General features: G+C 40.5%; 1 protein-coding gene across 19 annotated transcripts in view; it reads right to left on the reverse strand.

Annotated features, from left to right (window-relative positions):
- ZNF334 (zinc finger protein 334) overlaps window positions 1-15,263 on the reverse strand; it is a 58,219-nt gene extending 42,956 nt beyond the window's left edge. For 4 of the 19 annotated variants that reach the window (XR_012419478.1, XR_012419476.1, XR_010578714.2 and 1 more), the window contains exons 1-5: window positions 15,088-15,263; window positions 13,768-13,826; window positions 5,705-5,831; window positions 5,302-5,394; window positions 2,295-4,177 (exon numbers count right to left, since the gene is read on the reverse strand). Coding sequence is in view for 7 of the 19 variants with exons in the window: in XM_074005429.1 (XP_073861530.1) it covers window positions 2,358-4,177; window positions 5,302-5,394; window positions 5,705-5,831; window positions 13,768-13,782 (2,055 nt within the window). In the remaining 12 variants the exon portion in view is untranslated. Of the gene's footprint in view, window positions 1-11; window positions 4,178-5,301; window positions 5,395-5,704; window positions 5,832-7,401; window positions 7,555-13,767; window positions 13,827-15,087 lie in introns of those variants that run through there. The other 15 variants (XR_012419481.1, XR_012419480.1, XR_012419479.1 and 12 more) reach the window with 11 other exon arrangements.
- Window positions 15,264-26,586: the final 11,323 nt, after the last annotated feature.

Below are 26,586 nucleotides of genomic sequence, written 5' to 3' on the forward strand. Positions count from 1 at the left end.
CACAAAAACAATGAGATAGTAAATGTTTATTGTTTTAAGTTGCTAATTTTGCGGATAATTTGTTACACAACAATAAATAATACATTAACCTGTTACGGGTTGAATTGTCTTCCCAAAATGTGTGTTGAAGTCCTACCCCTGAGTACCTTATTTGGAAATAGGATTGTTGCAGATGTAATTATTGAAGATGCAGTCATACTGGAGTAGGACAGGCCCTTAATCCCATGACTAGTATCCTTATAAAAAGGGGAAATTTGGACACAAATAGGCACACTTAGAACACCATGTGAAGTTATGCTGCCACAAGCTACAGAATTATCAGAAGCCAGGGGAGAGGCCTGGAACAGATCCTTCAGAAGAGAGTATAGCCCTGCCAACACCACCCCAACCTGACTTCTGGCCTCCAGAACTATGAGATAGATCTGTTGTTCTAGAACATCCAGTCTGAGGTACTGTGTTAGGGCAGCCCTAGGAGATGAATACACTCTATATCATGTCTTTGTTCTTTGGCTACTTTTAAGATATTCTTTATTAAACTAGTTTTGATTTATGTCTTGAAATTTGGTGTCTGGTTGTGCTCTTCATTTTTATCCTGCTTGGGGTTCATTAAACTTCTTGGACTTCTGAATTTACATTTTTCATAAGATTTGAAAAGATTGTTCCAACATTAAGGGATAAATTTAGATAAATTTGGCACAAAAATTAGGTATTTTTGTTTTTCTTTACTCCATTAGTGTCAAAGTGAAAGGTAACATAATTCCTTTCACAATAGCAACCAAATCTTTGAAGTGACTATGAATACATTTTACAAGAGCAAGATCAGTATATGCACACACATACATTTAAACATATGTATGTACTTATATATATTAACATATGTATATGTGTGTACACATACATTTATCTGTACTGAAGGACATAAAAACTGAATAAACTGATAAGTCATGTTCATATTGGGTTCTCTGAAGGGCCCCAAATAAATAGCACAATTTCCACCCCCATCTAAACAATAAAAAATTAAGTAGTAGACAGGGGACAGGATGAAACTTTTATTACTGATCAAATTGAGTTGGAGGATGCAACTTATTGTGACCATTCAGCTAATGGGCCAATTAGCTGAATGACAGAATTAGACCAATTTACCAATCACAGGCAATACCTGTGACAAGAAATTGTGCTTGCAGAACAGCCCACAATGAACAGTGAGTTCAGCTGAGCAAACCCAGTTACCCATCACTGTCTTACCAATTAGATAAGCCCACTTCATCTTCCCTGGGGCAGAATGCATAATGTGGCAGAGAGGCTAGGAATGGGTATAGGGAAAACCCCACTCATGGAAATCAGGACTTAAAAGGTAAACATTTTCCAATAACCCCATAAAAGTGGCAATCCTACCTCATCACATATATCCATACAATGTAATCCTAATCAGCATCCCAGAGGCCTTTTGTTCTCAGAATTTGATCAGTGACTTCTAAAGAATACCTCTAATGAACATGTTGATTAGGAAATCCAAGAGATTTTTGAAAACATACTAATTGACATAATCAAACCACTGGTAGATGGGGTTGAGTGGATATCAGAGAATACTAAAACCAGAGAAACAAACACTTTTTGGATTCAACCATCACCCAAATTCTCTTTGTTGTTCAAGAATACTTATTTTTCCATGTTTTTCCTACTGCAATTGCTGTTTTCTTGACTTGGCTGAAAGCTTCAGGATAACGAACTAGTTATCCTGTGCCTATATTCCATTAGAAAGGTCTTAGGAAGGGCTTTCATTGGCTCAGCTTTACCAAAGGCTCACCTGGGGTATAATTACCACGGGTGCATAGAGTACCATGGTTAGTGCTCCTGAGTTGTCACCTTTGCAGATAAAGGTATATAGTCTGCTACTAGAAGACTATGGAGTTAGCAGACAACAAAAAGTCTGCCAAATCTGAAAATACACCATAAATTGAGAAACTGCAAGTTACTCAACTATCAAAAAATGGTATTGATTTGAAATGAAGGTCAGATCCTCACACCTCATAACATACACTATCAAGTAACACTGTGGGGAGGAACCAAGTAATAATTTAACTTAAATAATGTTTGTTTCATTATTTTAAAAGGGAGGCACATTTGGCATAACCTTTGAATTGCTGTTGAATATTTTCATAGTTCACAATGAATAATACATTTATTAAACAAAGTATTTCTTTCCTACATGATTTCTCTGATGTTATGGTGAGGATGGACTTATGGCAGAAAATTTTTCCATACTAAGATTTTACTCCTCTATACATACTCACAGTTTCGCATTGTGTAAGTTATTTGATTTGTTGCTTTGTTGGAATTTATTACTTTGCTGGAACTTATTCCTTGTGGGATTTCTGATGTAAAAGGAAGTTTGATTTGTGGCGAAATGTTTTCTCACATTTGTTACATTCATAAGGTTTCTCTCCTGTGTGTATTTTCTGATGTTCAGTGAGAGTCCACAGGCGGCGGTAGGTTTTCCCACATTGATTACATTCATATGGTTTCTCTCCTGTGTGAATTCTTCTATGGACTCTGAAGGCTGACTTATGGCAGAAGGATTTCCCACATTCATTACATTCATATGGTTTCTCCCCAGTGTGAGTTCGCTGATGTTCAACAAAGGAGAACTTCTGACAGAAGGTTTTCCCACATTCATTACACTCATAGGGTCTCTCTCCTGTGTGTGTTCTCTGATGGTGAGTGAGGGCTGACTTCCTGCAGTAGGTTCTCCCACATTCATTGCATTCATATGGTCTCTCCCATATAGTTCTCTGATGTACAATGAGGTGTGAGTTTTTGCTGATGGCATGCCCATGTTCACTACACTCATAAAGATTCTCCTTTGTGTTCATTCTCTTACACTGACTGCAGTTTGACTTCATGATGGATATTCTACCACATTTATTAAACACACCATGTTTGTCTCCTGTGTGTGTTCTCTGATGTATAGTGAGTGTTGACTTATGGCAGAAAAATTTCCCACATTCATTACATTCATAAGACTTCTTTCCTCTATGAGTTATCTGATGTGCAATGAGGGCTGATTTCGTACATAAAAATTTTCCACATTGACTGCATTCATAGGGCTTCTCTCCTGTATGACTTCTTCGATGCACATTGAGGGCTGATTGACAAAAAAAGGTTTTCTCACATTCACTACATTCATAGGGTTTTTCCCCTGTGTGAATTCTCTGATGTGCAGTAAGGGCCGACTGACAGAAGAAGGTTTTCCCACATTCCTTACATTCATTTGGCTTCTCTCCTCTGTGAGTTCTTTGATGTACAACAAGATACGATTTCTTACTGAAGGCGTTTCCACATTCCTTGCATTCATAAGGCTTCTCCCCTGTGTGTGACCTGAAATGTTCAGCCAGGGCTGACTTCCGAAAAAAGGTCTTTCCACATTCATTACACTCATAGGATTTCTCCCCTCCATGAATTTTCTGGTGTACAATGAGGGCAGATTTGTCAATGAAGGTTTTCCCGCATTCACTGCATTCATAGGGTCTCTCTCCAGTATGAATTCTTTGGTGTCGAGTGAGGCTTGTCTTCACACGAAAAGTCTTCCTACAATCATTACAAACATACGGTTTCTCGCCTGTATGAATTCTCTGATGTACAATGAGGGTAGATCTCTTAGAAAAGGTTTTCCTACATTCACTACATTCATTTGGTTTCCTTTCAGTCTGTCTCCCTTTCTGTGTAACGAGAATTGCCCTCTTGAAGAAGGTTTTCCCACATTTATTATAGTCAAAAGGTTGTTTCAAAATCTGTATGTTCTGGTGAAGAATAAGACTTTCATTTTGATTGCTGGCTTTCCTCACTGGATTGTATCTGTAACTTTTCATTCCCGAATGACTTTTTTCATGCTTAGTATGAAGCAGTGGCTTCCCAAATCCACTGTATTCATCAGGAATCTTTCTGTTTTCTTTGCTTTTCTTTGCAACAATTACTTCTGAATTAGTTTTCAAACTGTTTCCTCCTGGATTACATTTATAGGGCATTTTTCTTGAGGGAACACTATTCATGCCCAGATTAAGTGTTTTCCCAAATACATTCTCTCTTTCTGTAATCAGTGTTTTGTTGCCGAAGAATACAGTTTGTGTCAAATGTTTATCCTGGATTTCCTTGTTCTTCTCTAAGGCATCATTAACTTCTAGAAAAAGGAACACAATTAACAGTAATTGGTGAGTCTTTATATATTTGCTATGAAATGAGAATTCCTTAGAAATGCACTGTTTTGGGGGTTAGACTTCAGGCCCAGCCTTCCAAGATTAAACAAATTTCAAGTGCAAATATCTCTTACTTGGTTGATTTGAAGAAAAACAAAAACAAAAAATACTAAATACTAAAAAGCAAATCCATCCGTACCAGCCACTATTTAACAGGGGAAAAGGAAGAGGAAACTAGCAAAGAATACAAGTACCTTTGACACTTTACAAATACCACTAAACATTGAGGGGAAAAAGTAAGCAGTCACAAGGAATAGTACACAAAGTATGCTGGAAGTGTGGCTGATGGAGTGTTGAATAAAACAGACAAGAGTCAAGTAACCACTTACAGAAAGAGAGTCATACAGTGAGACCAGGTAAAACAGATGTCAGAAAGATGGGTCAGTTATTATCAAAACACACAAGAAGGAAGGGGTGAATGTGAAATTTTTGCAGTGACATGGAACTCTTGAATTTGTACAATGCAAAGGGAAGTAAGATTGCAGGCTGAGCAGAGCTGGGACTAGAGGAAGGCAAGCAGGATACCCAGGGCACCTGCACAATCCTGAGAGTTGAGTGTCTTCCTAAATTTTGCATGCCAGGCACCTTGTTTGCCTCACCCTACTCTGGATCCTGGTGAAGCTTAGAATGGAAAGGGAAACCGTGTTACTTCTGTTAAGTGATGTAGAGAAAAATGGAAGACAATTAAAAAGATTATGACAGATCTCTGAATGTCTGAAATATAAACCATGCCTATGACAATGGTGGGTGGGGCAAGGGAGGCAACAAAGAATGCTACAGAAATAAAGTTTAAGGTGTGATAAAAGAGGAACTTGAATTCTGGGGATAGGTAACTTAGTGGCAAAAATCTTTATAAATTTCAGTTATTTATTTGGGGAGAATGTTTCAGATGTCCATAGCATGACAGTTAATAACCTCAATCACTTCTAAAGGTCTGGGGCCAACAAAAAGAAATTCATGAAAAACATTACCATGCCAACTATTACCACTGACCAACAGGGAACTCTCATTTCCATTGGTTCCACCTGCTCAGTTATCATTTACTTACCTGGGTAGTTCTGATTTGAGAATTCCTCCACTATCCATGGTTCTTCTCCTTGCTCCAATTTGAAAATCACATCCGGTTTGCTAACATGATACCCTGTTAATGGGAAATTACAGAACTTGGACCAAGATCTTTGGACATCAGGGACTCTGAAGAATGCAGAAAGTACAGCTTCAGAAGCTGTGCAATGAAGATTCCCAACAATAGCTCAGTAAAGCTAGAACATTTTGGTGAAGGGTAAGGGAAGGGCAGTGAATACATACACAAACTTTACTGTCTAAAAGGGTTTAATCATCTTGCTCCCCTGATGCTCAAAGCTAAATAATTAAATTCTAGACATCAACATGTTTTTGTAACACAGAAAAAATGTATGCTCTTGGGAGTTGTACAAGGAAACCGTCCTTACCCACGGAGACCAAGTTGCTGTAGTTCTCCAGCATCACATCCCTGTACAGGAGCCTCTGAGCAGGGTCCAGTTGCTGCCATTCCTCCTGGGTGAAGTTCACAGTCAGGTCCTGGAATGAAACTGATCTCTGAAAGAAAATGTTTAATCTGGGGTGACCAAAACTGAGTGATATCAAATGTATGGTAACATAAACTATAAGCAGACCACTGCCATGGCTAATGGAAAACTATAAAGAGATACAATTGTGGGAGGGCAGAAAATTAAAAATATGTCACTGTGTTCATTTTTAAAATGAATTTTAAAAATGTACTGAGCTTATACCATGTCCTGGAGCTATTCCAATTGCTTGCATTACTAATCACATAAAATACTAATCTTGCTCTCAAGGAGCATACATTCTGACAGGGTGACAAAAATAGAAATGTACATCTTTAAAGAGCAATGCTGGACATACACACAAGATGAAGGGTGATCACAAAAGAAGAAAGTTTGCTCCATTTTTGTTACCCCTTCTTTGAGGGCATAATAATTTTAGTCCTGAAATATAAACAGTATGCTGTATTATAGGACTGTAGCCGTTAAGAAAATACACAGACACCAAACACACATGGGGAGTTCGAGAACTACAATCTCTCCACAGGAAAGGCTAGTGAGGAGTGGGACAGAGGCCAGAGAATAGAGGAACTCTTTTTTCTAATTAGTAGTCTTGAAATTCAGATAGTACAACACATCAGCAAAACATTCTTGCATATAAGCTAACGTACATTTACTTAGGAATTGTAGTATATTTCCAAGTTAGTTCCAGCTATACATTAATATCAATAAAGCTTCATTATTTTTTCATTCTTTTGGCTGAAATACTAACAAGAATAGAAGTACAGTGAATTGCTGGGGTGTTCCCTATCCTCCACTTTGGAGACCACTGTTGTAAATAATGGAAATCCATAAAGAGGTATTTGTAAGCAAGGACTGGAGATTTTTGACCAAATGTGTGTTTTGAAACAATGCTCTAGAGCACAGGGGTTGGCAAACTACAGTCCGTGGGCAAAATCTAGGCCACTGGAAGCCAAATGTGGTCATGCTCATTTAGTTACACACAGTCTGTGATGGCTTTCATGTCACAACAGCTGTGCTGAGGAAATCTGACAGAGACCACAGGGCCAGCAAAGCCAAAAATTTTGACCTTGTACTCTAAAGAAAACATTTGCTGTCCCCTACTCTAGAAAAATGGAAACTGGCTTAAAGGTCAAATTAGAGGGGAAGAAAACTAAGACACCACTACAGGACATGAGCACAGATAGTTCCTGGGAAATGGGAAGGAGAAAATCAGTCCTACACAACGGGAGGCAAGGAGAGTTGACCACTACTTGATGTGCAGATGTAATGTGTAGATTATTTCACATGATCAGCTGGGCTGATGCTAGTAGTATATGTGGAGATTAGGAAAACAAAACAGAAAAGAGAATTGAGCACAGGAAACGAAGGCACTGATGTTCACCATGCTGTGCTTGAAGTATCTATTGAGTAAAGAAGTAGAGATGTCTAGCTGGTAGTTGGATACATCGTTCTGGAGCTCAAAGGAGAGATACTATAGTGATCAGAAGCAATATTTGAAAGCATAAATAATGAGGAAGGTCTCCACGAACTGATATGAAGTGAAAAAAGTAAAGTATTAAAGAATATCTATAATATTCTACCTTTTATGTAAGAAAGGAGATGTAAGAAAACACACATGGCCAGGTGTGGTGGCTCACACCTATAATCCCAGCACTCTTGAGAGGTTGAGGTAGGTAGATCACTGGAGCTCAGAAGTTCAAGATCAGTCTGGGCAACATGGCAAAACCCCATCTCTACAAAAAATAAAAAAAAAATTAGCCGGGCATGGTGGCATGTGCTACTCGGGTGGCTGAGGCAAGAGGATCACTTGAGTCTGGGAGGCAGAGGTTGCAGTGAGCTGAGATTGTGCCACTGCACTCCATCAACTTGGGTTGACAGTGCAAGACCTCATCTCAAAAAAACAAAAAAACCCCACCACATATAACCACTACATGTGCAAAGAAAATTATGGAAAGGATACACCAGAAACTCATGAAACTGGTTATATTCAGGGGAGAGGTGGAGACAGATGGAAAGAATGGATGGATGGGAACAGAGTAGAAGAGATGAGAAGGAGTGACACTTCTCTAAAATATCTTTCTATATGGTTTTGATTCTTAGAAATATGGTAGGCCAGGTGTGGTGCCTTACGTCTGTAATCACAGCACTTTGGGAGGCTGAGGTGGGAGGATTGCTTGAACTCAGGAGTTCAAGACCAGCTCAGGCCACATAGTGAGACCTCATGTCTCAATTTTTTTTTTTTTTTGCCAGGAGTGGTGGTGCATGCCTGTAGTCCCAGCTACTTGGGAGGCTAAGACAGGAGGATTGCTTGAGCTGAGGAGATCAAGGCTTTAGTGAGCTATGATTGCACTACTGCACTCCAGCTTGGGTGACAGAGCAAAACCTAGTTTCAAAAATTATGCAAGTTAAATAAGTTTAAGTACGTAAAAAGGAAAGAAAAAAAATAAAGAGGAAAGGAAAAGAAAGGAGAAATTAAAGGAGGGAGGAAGGAAAAGGAAAAGAAAACAAAGGAAAAGGAAAACAAGGGAAAGGGAAGGGGAAGAAGAAAGAAAAGAAGGGCTAGGATGAACCCTGCAAAATAGCCAGCAAAGTGTCAAGGTTGTAAGTGACAAAGAAGGACCATTGTGGGTTGCAAGAGGCTAAGGAGACAGGACATTTAATGCAACTTGGGTTCCTAGGTTGGATCCTTGAACTGAAAAAGGATATTCATGGAAAATAATTAGCAGAATTTGAGTAAGATAGATAATAGTACTGTATTCATGTGAATTTCCCAGTTCTGATCACTATAATATAGTTTTGAAAGATCAGGGGAAGCTAGGTGAAGGAAACACAGGTATTTTGTGTATGATTTTTCTCATTCTTCATATTTAAAAATAAAGCAGTAAAAAATAGGCATGCTGCCTCCACCTTCGCAGACACCTGGGCTTTGGCCTGCTGTATGTTTCACCTCACCTACATGACCATTCTAGCTCACCCCAGTCTTTCTTTTCTTTGATCTTTGATCTGCTATACATCTTTCTTTTTTTTTTTTTTTTTTTTTTTTTGAGACGGAGTCTTGCTCTGTCACCCAGGCTGGAGTGCAGTGGCCGGATCTCAGCTCACTGCAAGCTCCGCCTCCCGGGTTTACGCCGTTCTCCTGCCTCAGCCTCCCGAGTAGCTGGGACTACAGGCGCCCGCCACCTCGCCCGGCTAGTTTTTTTGTATTTTTTAGTAGAGACGGGGTTTCACCGTGTTAGCCGGGATCGTCTCTCGATCTCCTGGCCTCGTGATCCGCCCATCTCGGCCTCCCAAAGTGCTGGGATTACAGGCTTGAGCCACCGCGCCCGGCCTACATCTTTCTACTGACATACTTTATTAGGTAATTCAATGAGGCCTTTCCCGCTATCACCACTTAACTGTCTCTTATACATAAACTAGAAGTCGTTACATTATCCATTTTATTTCCTCCATGAATTACTTCCTCTAAAGGACCTATAAGCTTATTTTATTTTATTTTATTATTTTATTTTTTAGATGGAGTCTCGCTCTGTCTCCCAGGGCCTGGAGTGCAGTGGCGCAATCTCAGCTCACTGCAAGCTCCACCTCCCGGGTTCATGCCATTCTCCTGCCTCAGCCTCCCCAGCAGCTGGGACTATAGGTGCCCGCCACCACGCTCGGCTAATTTTTTTGTATTTTTAGTAGAGATGGGGTTTCACCGTGTTAGCCAGGATGGTCTCGATCTCCTGACCTCGTGATCCGCCCGCCTTGGCCTCCCAAAGTGCTGGGGTTACAGGCGTGAGCCACCGCACCCGGCCTAAAGGACCTATAAGCTTCTTGAAGATAAAGAGTATGTTATAATTATAGGCACAACAATAGACATATAAGGTCTTAATGACTAGAAAGAATGGCAAAAATACTACAAACAAAACGCCAGGGGAAAGAGTGCCAGGGAAGAGCCTTCACTAAAAAGTTCTGTACTCGCTAAGGCAGACCCAGTGCACTTCACAGCAGAAAGTCCAAAGTAAGAACAGTGAATGTGTTCACTTTGTGAGAAACTGAAAGGTGCTTATGACAAAGAAAAAGAAACTCGATTCTCCCGGTGACTCAGGTCCACTCTGTAAGCAACACTGTAAGTAGAACGATGATCCATTCAGAGCAGAGGAGAGTTTACTGTTTCACACAAAACAAGATTACCCACAAAAAAGAAATGATGAGCACTACTATGAGTAGGCATACGGCAACTGAGGAGATATGCCTACACCTTTAAAGGCCAATAGTCTTACTTGTGAGGTAGACAGATAATGACCAGACCCTATACGTAATGCAGAGATGAAGAGGGCCAGCATTGCTCTGTAAACACACAGTCTGTGGACACAGAATATGGGGACAGGAATGGGTCCTATGATGAGATGGCTCCTGGCTATGGTCCCAATGTAGACAGAAAAGGGGTAGAAAGTCAAGGAGCAAACAGTGGAAACACGATTAAAAGCAAGAAGTGTAAAATTTGGGGCATGTTCAGGAGACTAAATGCAGACCACCATCATTCTTCAGAGGGGCTCAGTGTGGGTGGTCCCTCCCACTGGGGGCATGAAGCACATCTGTGGAGACATTTTTGGCCATCAGGGTTCTGTGGGATGCTGCTGGCATTTGGTGGAGGGAGAGGGAAGGAGGGATGGTAGAGACACTGCAACATGCAATACCTTCTCCTACAGTAGAGAAATGCCCCAAGTCCTGTGTAACTTTCTAATCTTAAATATTCATATAAGTGAAAAATCTGTTTATAATGATCTGAGCCTAGAACCTTATTCCATTTGGCACTTGAACACATAATATTTATATATATATATATATTTTTTATGTATATTAAATTTTCTTCAATGTAATAGTGGGTATATCAAGGACAATTTGTATTTGATTTGAACTGGAACTTTAGGGATTTTCACTCTTGAAAAATATCACAATGTCAATGTTATGTACAGTATTCAAATCACAACACATCGCTCCTGTATCAGTGAGAACCTGTAACTACATTCATAGAGATTTAACCTAAAAGTAGTCTGTATAAACATCAGACTCCTCTTTTGACTTTTACTATAGTTATATCTGGGCAAGTCTGTATTAAGATACATATCATTTTTAATTACTTTATGTTTTTACTTTTCCTCTATATTCGAGTTCTATCGATTTTTTAAAAATTACACAAGTAGGTTAAATTATCTATAATCTTCAAAACAGGATAAAGGGAGGATGGCGTTTAGTTCGGATTTCTAGAAAACAGAGCCTAAGGCAAGGACTCAGTCTGTATCATTTTATCTGGGAACTCCAAGCCAGGGTAGTGAGGGTGAGGGAAGTAAGGAAGGGAGGAAAGAAAGGATGTAAACAATGAGATATGAGAGACATTAGCATGCTGCCCACCACCTCACTACAAGCCCCAAAGAGGGGCAAGTTTCCTCAGCAGGAGCATGGGGTCAGCACATGGGACACCTCTGGGAGAACCACCAGGAGAAACTAATCTTGAAATAGTGCACAGAAGAGAGAAAGGATGGTGAATTCATCTGCCCACCTCCTTCTCATTTTCCATTTCCCTTCATTCAAGGTTCACCCAGTGAGTTAACCTGCCCACACTTCCAGGTTGCATCATCTGGCTCCACCATCTGGCCCCTCAGGAAGCTGGTACCACACCTTATGGTGTGTGGTTTCATCCAAGTCTAAAAGAGGAGGCAGCCTGGTGTGGGTGGGTGGCATTAACTAAGAGAGATAAAGGAGATGGCTGAATATGGAAGGTTTGCATCCCAATATAGCTCATAAGAAAATATGTTCTGTAAATAGATATGGGTCTGGCAGAGTTGAGAACCACCTCAGCACAGTTTGAACTGTTGGTGTAATATCTTTCTCTTTCACTAGCATGTGAGCTCCATGAGGACAGAGACAGTATCTCCTTCATTCAAGTTGAATGTAGACCATCTAGCATAGCGTATGACACACAATTGCTGGATCAATATACAGTTGTTGAGTGAAAGGTCCAGAGTGGTAGGAATTAAGAAGAGGCAGGAAACGGTCATGACATAAATAGCCTTACACGTCATACCAAGGATGCTGAACTTGTATTATGTAAGTGGTGTGGAACCTCTTAAGTCATTTCTGTATTAAGACATGATCACGTTGGCATTTTGGAGGAACTGGTCAGTGTGAACAACAGCCTTGAGGTGGGAAGAGGAAGGGGCCAGGCAGACTGCTGAGAAAGCTACTAATATTATGACAACCCACGAGAAACTGAGGCAGGAGAAGGAAGTGAAAGGACAAATTCAAGAAATGTTATTAGCAAGCTCGACAAACAGGTATGGTAGGAGGTGAGGAAAAGGAGAATTAAGATGGACTTCAGGCTGGGCGCAATGGCTCACGCCTGTAATCCCAGCACTTTGGGAGGCTGAGGCGGGCAGATCACAAGGTCAGGAGATCAAGACCATCCTGGCTAACACGGTGAAACCCCGTCTCTACTAAAAATACAAAAAAATTAGCCGGGTGTTGTGGTGGGCGCCTATAGTCCCAGCAACTCAGGAGGCTGAAGCAGGAGAATGGTGTGAACCCAGGAGGCAGAGTTTGCAGTGAGCCGAGATTGCACCACTGCACTCCAGCCTGGGCAATAGAGCGAGACCCCCATCTCAAAAAAAAAAAAAATAGACTTCATTTTCTGGCTTGATGGAAGCAGCACTGATAGGGAATCAAGAAGCAGCAGTACATTGAGCAAGTTGTAAATATTATTTCCATGTTGGATACGAGGACTCCATGTGCCTTCTGGACATCCTTGTAGAGATGTTCAGCAAGAATCTCAAGCTGAGGTTCTCAGAGGCAGAAATATTTCAGAGCATAAAGACTCACAAGTTAAAAACCACAAAGGGCAAGAAAAAAAAATCAGAAAGAATAATGGGCTAACAATGGAATAGCAATGTTCATGAAACAAAAGAGAAGATTGTATAAAAGATATAAAAAAGACATGATTACAGGCTGGGCATGGCAGCTCACACCTATAATCACAGCACTTTGGGAGGCCAAGGTGGGAGGATCACTTGAACCCAGGAGTTCGAGACCAGCCCGGGCAACATAGTGAGACCTCATCTCAATTAAAAAAAAAAAAAAAAAAAAAAAGACATGATTGTAGAGCTACAAAGAGAATCAAGTGATGGATACCACAGACATTATCAGAGGTGCATATTAGGGAGGGGGCAGTCATACTGTCAAATGCAACAAAGAGTCTGGTAAAGTATGAACTGAAAAATACTCATTGGGTTTGAAAACATTTAGGTTACTGGTAACTTTTTCCAGAACAGATCCATCAGAGTGGTGGGGGCAGACATAAGACTGTATCAAGTGGGTTGAAATGAGACAGGCAAGTGAAGTTTTACCTACAGAATATTGAATTGTCCCCTCTAGAACTTGTTTTATAAGTACAGCTGCAATAAAGTTATAGGGCATTATTTGAAGAATATTATTCTATTTGTTACAGGTTTTATCCATTTATTCTAGGTCTTATCACTGGATCATAGACATCACAGAGAACCATCTGAATGCTGCCTGTTCGGATGACACTGGATTGGTTCCCTGTAATTACTGTGCTCTGCCTGGGTATAGAAGTCACAGGAAACCCATAGCATTTCTTTCCCAGCTGTTTTTGGCAGTGCTGCCTCTACTTCACTTACTCAAAGATCATCCAAGAAAATTTTTAGATAATTGATGGGAAAACCACACAAAATCCAGTGTAAGGGCTATCTCATATGGTCTGGGCCTTTCTGGAACCATTTGAGTAAGTCTATAGGAATATATGATTTCTGTATATCTATGTCCACTTTTCTAGTACTGATCGAATACTCTGATGCTGAATTTTATACATTTCAGTTTCATCTGCAAACTACTCTAAACCTCTTGAAGTTCACTGTATAATGTGAGAAGTAAATCCCTGAGCAACTTACCTGAAATTTGTTCATTTTCAGGTTCTCTTGAGAAAGGGCCAAGAGTGTTGAAAGCAGAGCTGGGTAAGGAAGAATGGGGGAATGGAATGAGCAATCTGGCTCACACAGCAGCTCTACAGTTACCTACAAAGACAGCCACACACCCATTTAAAAACACGGTCCTTTGACCAGTCTGGTTCAGGAAGCAACAGCTTGAGGAAACGTTCACTTGTCCATTTATAGTTCTAAAATAGTCACATAGAGCTTTTCTTACTGTCAACAAATGTTTTCTACTGAATTACTGAGAATTTATGCCTCCTTTGAAAAAAACTGAAAACCTCTGAGTCCAATTAATAGAAGACTAGGTCAACCAAAGTTAGTATACACAAAGCCTGGAACACTATTTTGGTATTAAAGTGGATTCTAGGATTAAAAGATTTCTTGGAATAGGAAAATGATATTTTGTCACCTACCTACTTTCCTACTAATGTGTTTAGCCACTTGAGATGAGAGAATCCAGAGAGAATGAATGAAAGTGTTTAAGGTGTTTGTCTTTTTGACAGTTTGGTCTTCCTTAGCTGCAGTTTCACAAGAGGACCTTTTACTAAGAAACTTCTTGTGGTAGGTAACTTAAATGTGGTAGATGACAAAGCCCTGACGGTTACTCAAAGGACCAGAATTCAGTTATTGGCTCTGTCGCTAGCAAACTGCATTACTGAATAAAATCTTTACGAAGTCGTAATTTTAAAATAAGATAAATTGGTTTTTAGTCTTTCCTTTACCCCATTGTGTAGCTCTGTAAGGGTTAAACTCAGTAAATCCCACGTGAGGTGATGAACATGGTTGGTGCAGCTCAGAATAAACAGAGGATGGAGATGGTAGGGAATGACATGTATGTGTTTAGGAAGTGATGAAGAGATCATTTCCTTATTTATAACTAGTACGCCTTCCTTCCAACCCAGGACTCTCGCAGGTACCTCCAGTGAAGTGTCTTTTCCTGTCAAATCTGGACCCTGCCCATTCCAGCTCACATCCTTCTTCCGAAACGTGATATGAACTTTGCTGAGCTATAGTAATCAATGGTTGCAGGACTAAGTGCATCAGCAGAAGTTCTGGAAAGAGGCTCTGGCTACTTGGATGCGCAAACCTTTCACTTTCACTCTGGCTACTTGGATGCGCAAACCTTTCACTTCTTCAGGCAAATCAGGGCCCTAGAGAGACCCCGCCCCGTGGCCTGCGGGTCAGGAGCCCAATCCTGTCCTAGCTGCCTCGCCTCGCCTCCCGACAACAGGAAACCCTCCCTCCAAAGACAGGGAGAGCGCGCGTCCACCCTCCGCTGACCCGAGGACAGCTCCGCCCGGCCCCACCGTTCCCTCCGACGCCCGAGTGCTCGGAGCTCGCCGCCAGCCCTTCCTATAGGTTGTGGGTGCACCCGCTTCGCCTGCAGTTCGCACCAGGTCCAAGTCACGGCGGGACCAGGTATTCACGGGCTGAAAGACCCTCACCCGGAAGAGTCTGTCGAACCGGAAGCGCGTCCGGGTGAAAAACAGGAACGGCACATGCGCAGAAAGGCCCCCGGGCCGCCTTTCCCGGGGCTCTCCCGAGGCCCGCGCTGGCTTCCCGGACCACAGTCCCCAGAAGGCGTCGCGGCCGCCGCCCTACCCTGAAGGATCTTTGAAGAGCTTATGCTTTAACTACAGAACTTGGGTGACTGCTGTGAATCACCAATACGAAAAGTAAAGTTTCATATCCGTTTCACCGAAGGCTGTAGATGAGAAAGGAAAATTATGCGAAATGAAAATGACTGCGAAAGATACTCCAGCGGAATGTTAAGGGAATAATACTAACGACCTGCAGAAAATTTCTCGCCAACAGTATACAAAATCGTTGCTGGCTTTCAATACGTGAAAGTTGAAGATAAATCAGAATATCTCTGAAGAAAACGATCTATTAGCTGTAACCCCAATTCCCAGAGATACCTGAGTTTAACATTAGGTGCACATTCTTCTGACAGTTTTACAAAGAGGAACTCATATGGGTCTAATAATAATATTATATGGGTCTAATATTTTTAAAATTAGCAATATAGTTAATATACTTTAATATCACGAATCATCTCATATTCATTGTAATATAGAAAATAGTTTTACATTCACAAGGAAAATACATACAATCATGCATGGTTTAACGATGGGGATACGCTCTGAGCAATGTGTCTTTAGGCAATCTCATCTTTGTGTGAACATCATGGAGGGTTCTTACACAAATCTAGACGATATAGTCTACTACACACCTAGGCTGTATGGTATAGCCTTTTTCTCCTAGGCTGCAGACCTGTGTGGCATGTTACTGTCCTGAATACCGTATGCAATGGTAACACAATGGTATTTGTGTGTGTAAACATACCTAAACATAGGAAAGGTACAGTAAACGTACAGTATTATAAACTTGTGAGACCACAGTTGTATATGCAGTACATCATTGACTGGAACATTCTTATGTTATGCATGACTGTATATGAATTGTATACACATTGAATAAATAGAATTTTATAAAACTTTACTCATTGGAAGGCATGAAAATTTCTGACAAAGTTATGATGTATTCAATTTCAGAAAAGAACAGTTAGCGACTGGTGGTAGCTAGTCTTCAAAGATGGCCCCCCAATGAACTAAACTTCCCAGTATTCCAGGCTTGTATATTTCCCTCCCACACTGATTTTGGCTGACTCTGTGATTCTCTTTAACCAAAAGAATGCGTCAGAAGTGACACTGTGCCACTTCCAGAAAATAAGCCATACATAGTCCTGGAAGCTTCAGCTTTGCTCTTTGAAGAGTCCTTAGACACTAAGACATGCAGCTAACCTGTTAGACCAAATGGAGAAACCAAGAAAAGTAGGAAGTGAGAGGCCCTGAGACCACATGGAAAAGGAGACGCCCATCTTTCCTAACAATGCAGCTATCCCAGCCTTCCAGTCATCCTTGCCTAGAGACATAAGACATATGAGTGAACATTCCAGGCCAGTGAAGTTCCTAGATGACTTCAGCTCCAGATGAAATCATGTAGCTGATCCCAGTAAACATACAGACTACAAGAAATAATAAATTTTGTTGTTTTAAGCTTCGAAATTTTGGGTGGTTAGTTATGCAGCAATAGCTAGCTAAACATCAACAAAAGATGATTTCGAAGAATATGATATGAAAAACTGCCATTTCAAATCAGTGAGAAAGGCTTATTGTTAAATAGATTATTGAAAAAGTGATGTGGGACAACTCACTAACCATTTGGAGTAAAAAACTAAGATTAAATTCTCATCTCACACATTATAATCAATATATTTCACATTGACATATAATTTGAAATGTTAAACGCAAACTCTCGGAGTAAGTGATTGTTTGCATTACTTGCTAGGAAAGCTCTTTTACTGAAATTTTATCAAAGCAAAGTTTCCTAGTAATCAAGAAAATGGAATATATTTCTATTCATTCAAGTTTAGATAGTCTCAAATGTTTTGCTACTTTTGTAATTCGGAACATTTTTCTATCTTATTTTCATTGCCATGTAAAAATGACACTGTAGAGAAAATTATTGATCATTGTGGCTATGAAAAATTGAACAAGTCTTGCTTCAGAAAAAAATAGATTTAAAAAGAAATAAATGGAGAAAATAAAGTGGTTTCACCACATATGAGAAGGATTGAAATAGACTCAATTTATTAACATCTCTTTTAAAAATCTGTAAAGATGAGGATTCAAATTTTTTTAAAACATGAAAAAAGAACACGAACAAGGCAATTAATACAGAAGAATTGTAAAAGAGCCGTAACTATGTATATGAGGTAATGGCCAATAATACTCTAGAGCAAAGAAGTGCAAAAAGTTTTTGATTACATACTTTTTTGGCAGACTAATTTGGCAAAGATTAAATGGAATAATAAAGTATTGGCATGAATTTGGAAAAAATACTTGTTCCCAGACAGGTTGGGTGGGAGTATAATTCCTATGACATTTCTAGTAGACATTCTGTACCCAAATTGAAGATTTCACGCCTTTTATTCCAGCAACTCAGCTTCTAGGAACATCTTAATGAAATAATTAAATCAGTACAAAAATATGCATATCAAGAAAGTTCCTTATAATGGTTTTAATCATAATCTTTTTTTTTTTTTTTTTTTCCGTAGACAGAGTCTCACTGCGACGCCCAGGCTGGAGTGCAATGGTGCCATCTCGGCTCACTGTAACCTCCACCTCCTGGGTTCACATGATTCTCCTGTCTCAGCCTCCCGAAAAGCTGGGGTTACAGGTGTTTACCACCATGCCCGACTAATTTTTGTATTTTTAGTAGAGATGGGATTTCACCATATTGGGAACTCCTGACCTCAAGTGACCCACCCACCTCAGCATCTTAAAGTGCTGGGATTACAGGCGTGAGCCACTATGCCCAAGCCAATCATAATAATTTTTTAAAAGGTAGAGGGAAGCAACCAAATGTCCACCAGCAATGTGAAGGTGAAGGTAGAATATAAGTATGTAGGGTCCAGCCCCACAGGGTTGATGGGTTTTTCACCCTGTGCGTGGAGACGAGAGATTGTAGAAATAAAGACGCAAGACAGAGATAAAAGAAAAGACAGCTGGGCCCGGGGGACCACTACCACCAAGACGTGGAGACCGGTAGTGGCCCTGAATGCCAGGCTGCACTGATATTTATTGGATACAAGACAAATGAGCAGGGTAAGGAGTGTGAGCCATCTCCAATGATAGGTAAGATCATGTGGGTCACGTGTCCACTGGACAGGGGGCCCTTCCCTGCCTGGCAGCTGAGGCAGAGAGAAAGAGAGGAGAGAGAGAGGGACAGCTTACGCCATTATTTCTGCATATCAGAGACTTTTAGTACTTTCACTAATTTGCTACTGCTATCTAAAAGGCAGAGCCAGGTGTACAGGATGGAACATGAAGGCAGACTAGGAGTGTGACCACTGAAGCACAGCATCACAGGGAGACGGTTAGGCCTCCGAATAAATGCGGGTGGGCCTGACTGATGTCAGGTCTTCCGCAAGAAGTGGAGGAGTGGAGTCTTCTCTAAACTCCCCCCAGGCAGAGGGAAACTCCCTTTCCCGGTCTGCTAAGTAGCGGGTGTTTTTCCTTGACCCTGACGCTGCCGCTAGACCAGGGTCTGCTTGGAAACGGCATTTTCCCAGACGCTGGCGTTACCGGTAGACCAAGGAGCCCTCTGGTGGCCCTGCCTGGGCATAACAGAAGGCTCGCACTCTTGTCTACCGGTCACTTCTCACTATGTCCCCTCAGCTCCTAGCTCTGTATGGCCTGGTTTTTCCTAGGTAATAATTGTAGAGCAAGGATTATTATAATATTGGAATAAAGAGTAATTGCTACAAACTAATGATTAATTATATTCATATATAATCATATCTATTATCTATATCTAGTATAACTATTCTTATTTGATACATTTTATTATACTGGAACAGCTCGTGCCCTTGATCTCTTGCCTCGGCACCTGGGTGGCTTGCCACCCACATAAGTAGCCATTTTTAATTTATTTGATGTAATATTTGAATTACAAATATCATTTTCATGTTTTTTCAAATATAACTACTTGTCTTAATGTGATTTATTGAAAACATCATTTTTTGCCCACTGCTTTGCAATGTCATCTAAATTCTTACATACCTCTTGTCTATACATGTTCCTGCAAGGAACCAGCATTTAACTATTTTACAAATTAAAGAAATTTCATACATATTAACATTAATCTGCTTTTTCTAAGATTTTCTGGATGTATTTTAAATACTCTGTGAAGGGAAACAAAAAAAAGCAAGGAAAGCACCAAAATTTGCCGCTATTTTGACAGAAATGTTATTAAAGAAACAAAATTTTCAATTTTTCAAGAAAATGAGATATATTTCTATTCGAGTTTAAATATTTTCAAATGTTATGCTGCTGTTGTAAGAGGGAATGTTTTTCTATCTTACTTTCATCGCCATATAAAAAGCAATTGAGGCTCTAAAACAGTGTTGCCAAAAATCACTATATGTTTATTAAAAGCAGAATTCTAAACATGTACCTTCATGATCCTAACATTGTAAAATTATCAAAAAGCTGTGAATCTACCATGAGGCATAGTCATTTCTGGAAGGAAGATAACAAGTGATATCTGTTCTGCTTTTGATCTATAGTTTCAGATTTATTTACAATGTTCTTTTATTAGTTATATATTGTTGCGTAACAAATTGCCCCCAAAATTGGTGGCTTAAAACAACATTATTTATGATCTCACATTTTCTCGTGGTAAGGAATCTGGGCACTGTTTAGATGGGTTCTCTGCTTTGGCATCTCTCTCCGCAATCAAGATGTCAGGTGTGGCTACACTCATTTCAAGGCCAATTCAGAAATATCAGCTTCCATGCATACTTTCATAGTTGTTGGCAGGATTCAGCTCCTTGCCACCTGAGTCTCTCCATAGGGCAGCTCACAACATGGCAGCTTGTTTCATTAGAACAAATGAGAGAGAGAGACAGAGAGAGAGAGAGAGAGAGAGAGAGAGAGAGAGAGAGAGAGTGAAAGACAGAGTGAGTCATGGTCTCATAAAACCCAACCTCAGAAGTGATATGCCAGCACTTTTGCCATATTTTACTGGTTAGAAGTCATTAGGTGCAGCCCACACTCAAGAGGAGGGGATGGCACAAGGTCATAAATACCAAGAGAGGGGGATCATTGGGAGCCATTTCAGAAAAAGCTTCCTGCTCTATTGAGCAACTGAGAAATTCAAAAGCTAGCATAGTATTACTAGTTTTTTATTCCGGTGGCAGATTTAATTGCTCATGGGTTTTAATCTCTTATTGTAGTGCAATGTTATATTTTGTTAATAGATGCTGGATTTGATCCTCTATGGCAGGGATCCCCAACCCCCATGAACTCTGAGAAGCATGTGGAATGCTCCCAGAATTGTCTCCTGGGGGACTAGAGGTTAAGACATTTGTTCATCATTGTTTCCAGTGGCACTGTCCACCACCTCCAAGACCCAAGATCTCTATCCCAACAAAGTTAGGAACCAGGCCGCACAGCAAGAGGTGAGCAGCAGGTGAGTGAGCACTACTGCCTGAGCTCCACCTCCTGTAAGATCAGTGGCGGCATTAGACCCTCATATGAGCGGGAACCCTATTGTAAACTGCACACCTGAGGAATCTAGGTTGCACACTCCTTACGAGAATCTAATGCCCCCCAATCCTGTCCGTGGAAAAATTGTCTTCCATGTAACTGGTCTCTGGTGCCACAAAGTTTGGGGACCGCTGCTATATGGGATCAATTAATCCTACCATACAAGGCATCAGCCTAAAGCAGCCATCCTGATAGAAGTATGATATTACATATAAAGGCCCAGCTAAGGCAGAAGTTTTGGTATGACACTCTAAGACTTTTGGGTGTTGTCTGCCAGGATGTAGCTTATGTATGGAACTAGTGGCTGATATATGCTATTGTATCCTCAAGTGGCTGGAAACGAAGAGATGACAGTAGAATTAACCTGTTTCATCATCACTCTCACTTTCTGAATTTGTGCTTTTCTTCCCTGTAACTTTATTATTTATTTATTTATTTATTTATTTATTTATTTACTGAGAGTCTTGCTCTGTCACCCAGGCTGGAGTGCAGTGGCGTGATCTTGGTTCACTGCAACCTCCACCTCCTGGGTTCAAGCAATTCTCCTGCCTCAGCCTCCTAAGTAGCTGGGATTACAGGTGTGAACCACCATGCCCAGCTATTTTTTTTTTTTTTTTTTTTTGTATTTTTAGTAGAGACAGTACTTCACCATCTTGGTCAGGCTGGTCTGGAACTCCTGACCTCAAGTGATCCACCTGCCTCAGCCTCCCAAAGTGCTGGGATGATAGGTGTAAGCTACCACACCCAGCCCCAACAACTTTAGACTTTGTTGGGATAGAGATTTTGCGTCTTGGAGATGGTAGACAGTTCCACTGGAAACAATGATGAACAATGTTGTAATCTTTAGTCCTCCAGGAGACAGTTCTGGGAGCATTCCATATACTTCTCAGGGTTCTTAGAAGAATCAAATCCCTGTTGTCCATAGCAGGGACCTTAATTGCTCCTGCTTACGTTGGCATTTCTCCTTCTTTATCTCATTATCTCCAGTCCCTCATCCCTGCTTCCTGGAATCACCTTCCAAATAAACTCTATAACCCAGGCACTGTACGCATTTTACATAACATGTACATGACATCTTACACTGTACCCTGCCCTCTCTCTTCCTAGTATTTCTTTTTGAACTGGAAGAGGAAGCAAGTGAAGATTTGACTTGAAGATTAGAGAGTTGAAGTAATCTTCATTTATTCACTTTGGATGAAGACTGTATGGTCAATAGCTAGGTCTTGGCATTCTAATTACTAAATAGATACTATGTTTATGGTAAATGACTGTAGGTCTGTCTATCCTCAAAGGAAGCAGAAAACCTTGGATCCTGCTGAGTTTTTATCCAGTGGGAGATTTCCTCAAAAAAGTTTAAGCAGTGGTGGAAGACTAAAATTTACTACTTAAAAATTATTTCTTAAGATGTGCTATTTAGCATACCAGCTACACTGACTATCGGGGCATGGTTCAGATGGGTTCTGTCTGTGCTTCAGGGTCTTTTGCTGTAATCCAAGGTGTCAGTGTACTTGCACTTGAGCTTTATAAGGACGTGTGAAGTGGTCCGTGGCCTGTTAGGAACCGGGCCACACAGCAGGAGGCTTTGTTAATATTTTTAAAAATTTAGCTTTTGGTTTGGTTAATCCTTTCTATTGTTTCTTTTTGCTATTTCATTTATTGCTTCCTTTTATCTGCATTATGTTCTTCCTCATCATTAAAAAAATTATTCTGTTCTTTGCTGGGTGCAGTGGCTCACACCTATAATTCCAGCACTTTGGGAGGCTGAGGTGGGTGGATCACTTGAGCCCAGGAGTTCAAGACCAGCCTTGGCAACATGGTGAAACCCTGTCTCTATCAAAAATGCAAAAATTAGCCAGTGTTATAATCCGGTCTCTAATTAATTAATTAATTAATTAGATTTAAAAAATTATCCTGTTCTTATTTTAACATCTTGAGTTAGGCACAGTCAATATAAGAATTTAGGACCACGCACAGTGGCTCACACCTGTAATCCCAGCATTTTGGGAGGCTGAGGCGGGTGGATCACCTGAGGTCAGGAGTTCGAGACCAGCCTGGCCAACATGGTGAAACCCCGTCTCTACTAAAAATGCAAAAATTAGCCGGGTGTGGTGGCTCATGCCTGTAATCCCAGCTACAAGGGAGGCTGAGGCAAGAGAATCACTTGAACCGGGGAGGTGGAGGTTGCAGTGAGCCGAGATTGTTCCACTGCACTCAAGTCTGGGTGACAGAGTGAAACTCTGTCTCAAAAACAAACAAAGCTTGATGCTAAAGCCAGAACTCTTGCTTACTGTGCTGTACTCCACCGAGGGGAATCTAAGACTTGACTTGTACAAACCATACCTGAAAGTTAGTGAATGGGGAAAATATAGAAGAAATATTGACTATCAATCTCAGAAATTGCTATTTCTATATTTTAAAACCTTGCTAATAATTTTTGACGAACTTTATTATTAGATTTATTTGCCTTTTTATCGTTTTACTCTTGCAAAGTTTCTTTCTTATCAGCAAGGAGCCAGTTAGTTGGTTTTTACCAAAAAACGATAATCCATAATGGGCTTAACACTTAAGCTTTATGCTTTAGTTTCTGATACTAGGGCTAATATATATTTTCTCGCCTGCAAAATTCAGTTAGCTCTACCAGACTTGCTTCTGTCTCTCTGGAACCTCCAATAGTAAGGGGCAGTATCTGATTGTCCAAGTTTAAAACTCTATCCTTGACTCCCTTCTCTTCCCCTCCTTCATCCTTTTCTGTATTAGTCATCTGAAGAACCCTCATGTTTGTACCTGTTACCAACCGTACTTCCACTGCCCCTAGTTTAGACCCTTACCTTTCTTGCCTGAACAAGTATAATAGTGTACCTAGCTCTTCTGTGTTCAGTATCTTCTCTCCCCAGTGTATCTTGTGGATTGATCTTTCTCAGATCTTTCTGTGTTACTTTCCTGTTTATGATTCTTTCCATTGACTTCAGGATAAAAGTCCTTAGCATGCCACACATAGTTATAAGGCCCTACCTTTTTTACCTCACCTTGCACTTTTTCTTATATCTCCTTTGTGCCAGCTGTGATAAAGTACTGGAGATGCTTGAGTAACCAGTAGTTCCTTCTTCATGGACAGAGATGCTGCAATTGACTTTATAAAATGACATTTTGTGTTCATTCTTCTCCACTCTTAAAAAGATCATGACCTCCATCTCATTTTCATCCCAACATGCGCAAAGCCTTTTAGCAATATCTTTTAGATATTACGAATAATATCACAGGGTGTATGCACAGGGTGTACACACACTGTGACAAAAGGAGTAACATTGGTCGGGCGCAGGGGCTCACGCCTGTAATCCCAGCACTTTGGGAGGCCGAGACGGGCGGATCATGAGGTCAGGAGATCAAGACCATCCTGGCTAACACGGTGAAACCCCGTCTCTACTAAAAAATACAAAAAAAAACTAGCCGGGCGAGGTGGCGGGCGCCTGTAGTCCCAGCTACTGGGGAGGCTGAGGCAGGAGAATGGCGTAAACCCGGGAGGCGGAGCTTGCAGTGAGCTGAGATCCGGCCACTGCACTCCAGCCTGGGCGGCAGAGCGAGACTCCGTCTCAAAAAAAAAAAACAAAAAACAAAAAACAAAAAAAAACTAGCCGAGTGAGGTGGCGGGCGCCTGTAGTCCCAGCTACTCAGGAGGCTGAGGCAGGAGAATGGCATAAACCGGGGAGGCGGAGCTTGCAGTGAGCTGAGATCCGGCCACTGCACTAGAGCCTGGGAGACAGAGTGAGACTCTGTCTCAAAAAAAAGAAAAAAAAAAGGAGTGATATCTCCCTTAGATATTAGGAATCATATCACAGGGTGTACACCCGCTGTGATATTAGCAGTAATATTCCCCTAGGATATTACGAATAATATCACTGGGTGTACACACACTGTGATACTAGGAGTAATATCAATCTTGAATATTAAGAATAAGATCACAGGGTATAAATGCACTTTGATATTAGGAGTAACATCTCCGTTGGATATTACGAATAATATCACAGGGTGTACACCCACTGTGATATTAGGAGTAATATTTCCCTTACATATTATGAATAATATCACCGTGGGTGTACATACAGGCTGTAACACCCCCCACTGTCATATTAGGAGTAATACCTCCCTTCAATATTATAACTAACATCACTGCAAGTGTACACCCAGGGTGTAACATCTGCCACTGCGTTATTAGGAGTAAAATGTACATTGGATATTAGGAGTAATATCACCATGGGTTACACATAGTGGTTAACACCCCCCACTAGGATATTAGGAATGATATCTGATTTGGATATTATGAATAATACCACCGTAGGTGTACACACAGTGGGTAACAAACCCCACTATGATATTAGGAGTAATATCTCCCTTTGATATTACGCATACTGTCACGGCAGGTGTACATACACGGCATGACACTGCCCACTGTGATATTAGGAGTAATAGCTCCCTTCAATATTACAATTAATGTCACAGGAATTACGCCAACTGTGTCATTAGGAGTAATATCTCCCTTGGATATTACAAATAATATCACAGAACGTACACCCAGGGTGTACACACACTGTGATATTAGGAATAATATCTCCCCTGAATATCATGAATAATATCACAGGGACTACACACAGGGTGTAAGCCCACTGTGAGAATAGAAGTAATATCTCCCTTGGATATTACAAATAATAGCACAGGCTGTACACCCACTGTGATATTAGGAGTAATATCTCCTTTGGATGTTACAATAATATCACTGGGTGTACAATCACTGTGAGATTAAGTGTAATATCTCCCTTGGATATTATGAATTATATCACAGAGTGTACGCCCACTGTGACATTAGGAATAATATCTAACTTGAATATTCCTAAAAATATTAAAGGGTGTACACCCAATATGACGTTAGGAGTAACATCTCCCTTGGAGATTGGGAATAATATCACAAGGTGTACACCCACTGTGACAAATAGAAATTATATCTCCCTTAGATGTTACGAATAATATCACAGACTGTACACCCACTGTGACATTAAAAGAAATATCATGCTTAGCTATTACAAATAATATTAGGAGAAATGTCTCCCTTAGATATTACGAATACATCACAGGGCATACATCCACTGTGATATAAGGAGTAATGTCTCCCCAAGATATTATGAATAAAATCAAAGGGTGTACACCCACTGTGGTCTTAGGAGTAATACCATCTTAGATATTATGAATAATATCCTAACAGGGTATACATCCAGTGTGATATTAACAGGAATATCTCCCTTAGGTGTTATGTACTAAATCACCAAGGCATATACATATAGGGTATAAATCTGTTGTGATATTAGGAGTAATGTCTCCTTAGATGTCGTGAATAATATCATCACAGGGTGTACACCCACCATGAGATTAGAGTAATATTTCTCTTAGATTTTATGAAAAATATCATCAGATGGTGTACACCCACTGTGATGTTAGGAGTAAGGCTCCCTTAGATATTATGAATAATATCACAGATGTATCCCACTGTGATATTAGGAGTAATATTCCCCTTAGATATTACAAATAATATCATCACAGGGTGTACACCCACTGTGATATTAGGAGTAATATCTCCTTAGATAGTCCGAATAATATCATAACAGGGTGTATACAC

The sequence above is a fragment of the Macaca fascicularis genome, chromosome 10, assembly GCF_037993035.2.
Source record: "Macaca fascicularis isolate 582-1 chromosome 10, T2T-MFA8v1.1".
Taxonomy (NCBI): Eukaryota; Metazoa; Chordata; class Mammalia; order Primates; family Cercopithecidae; genus Macaca; species Macaca fascicularis.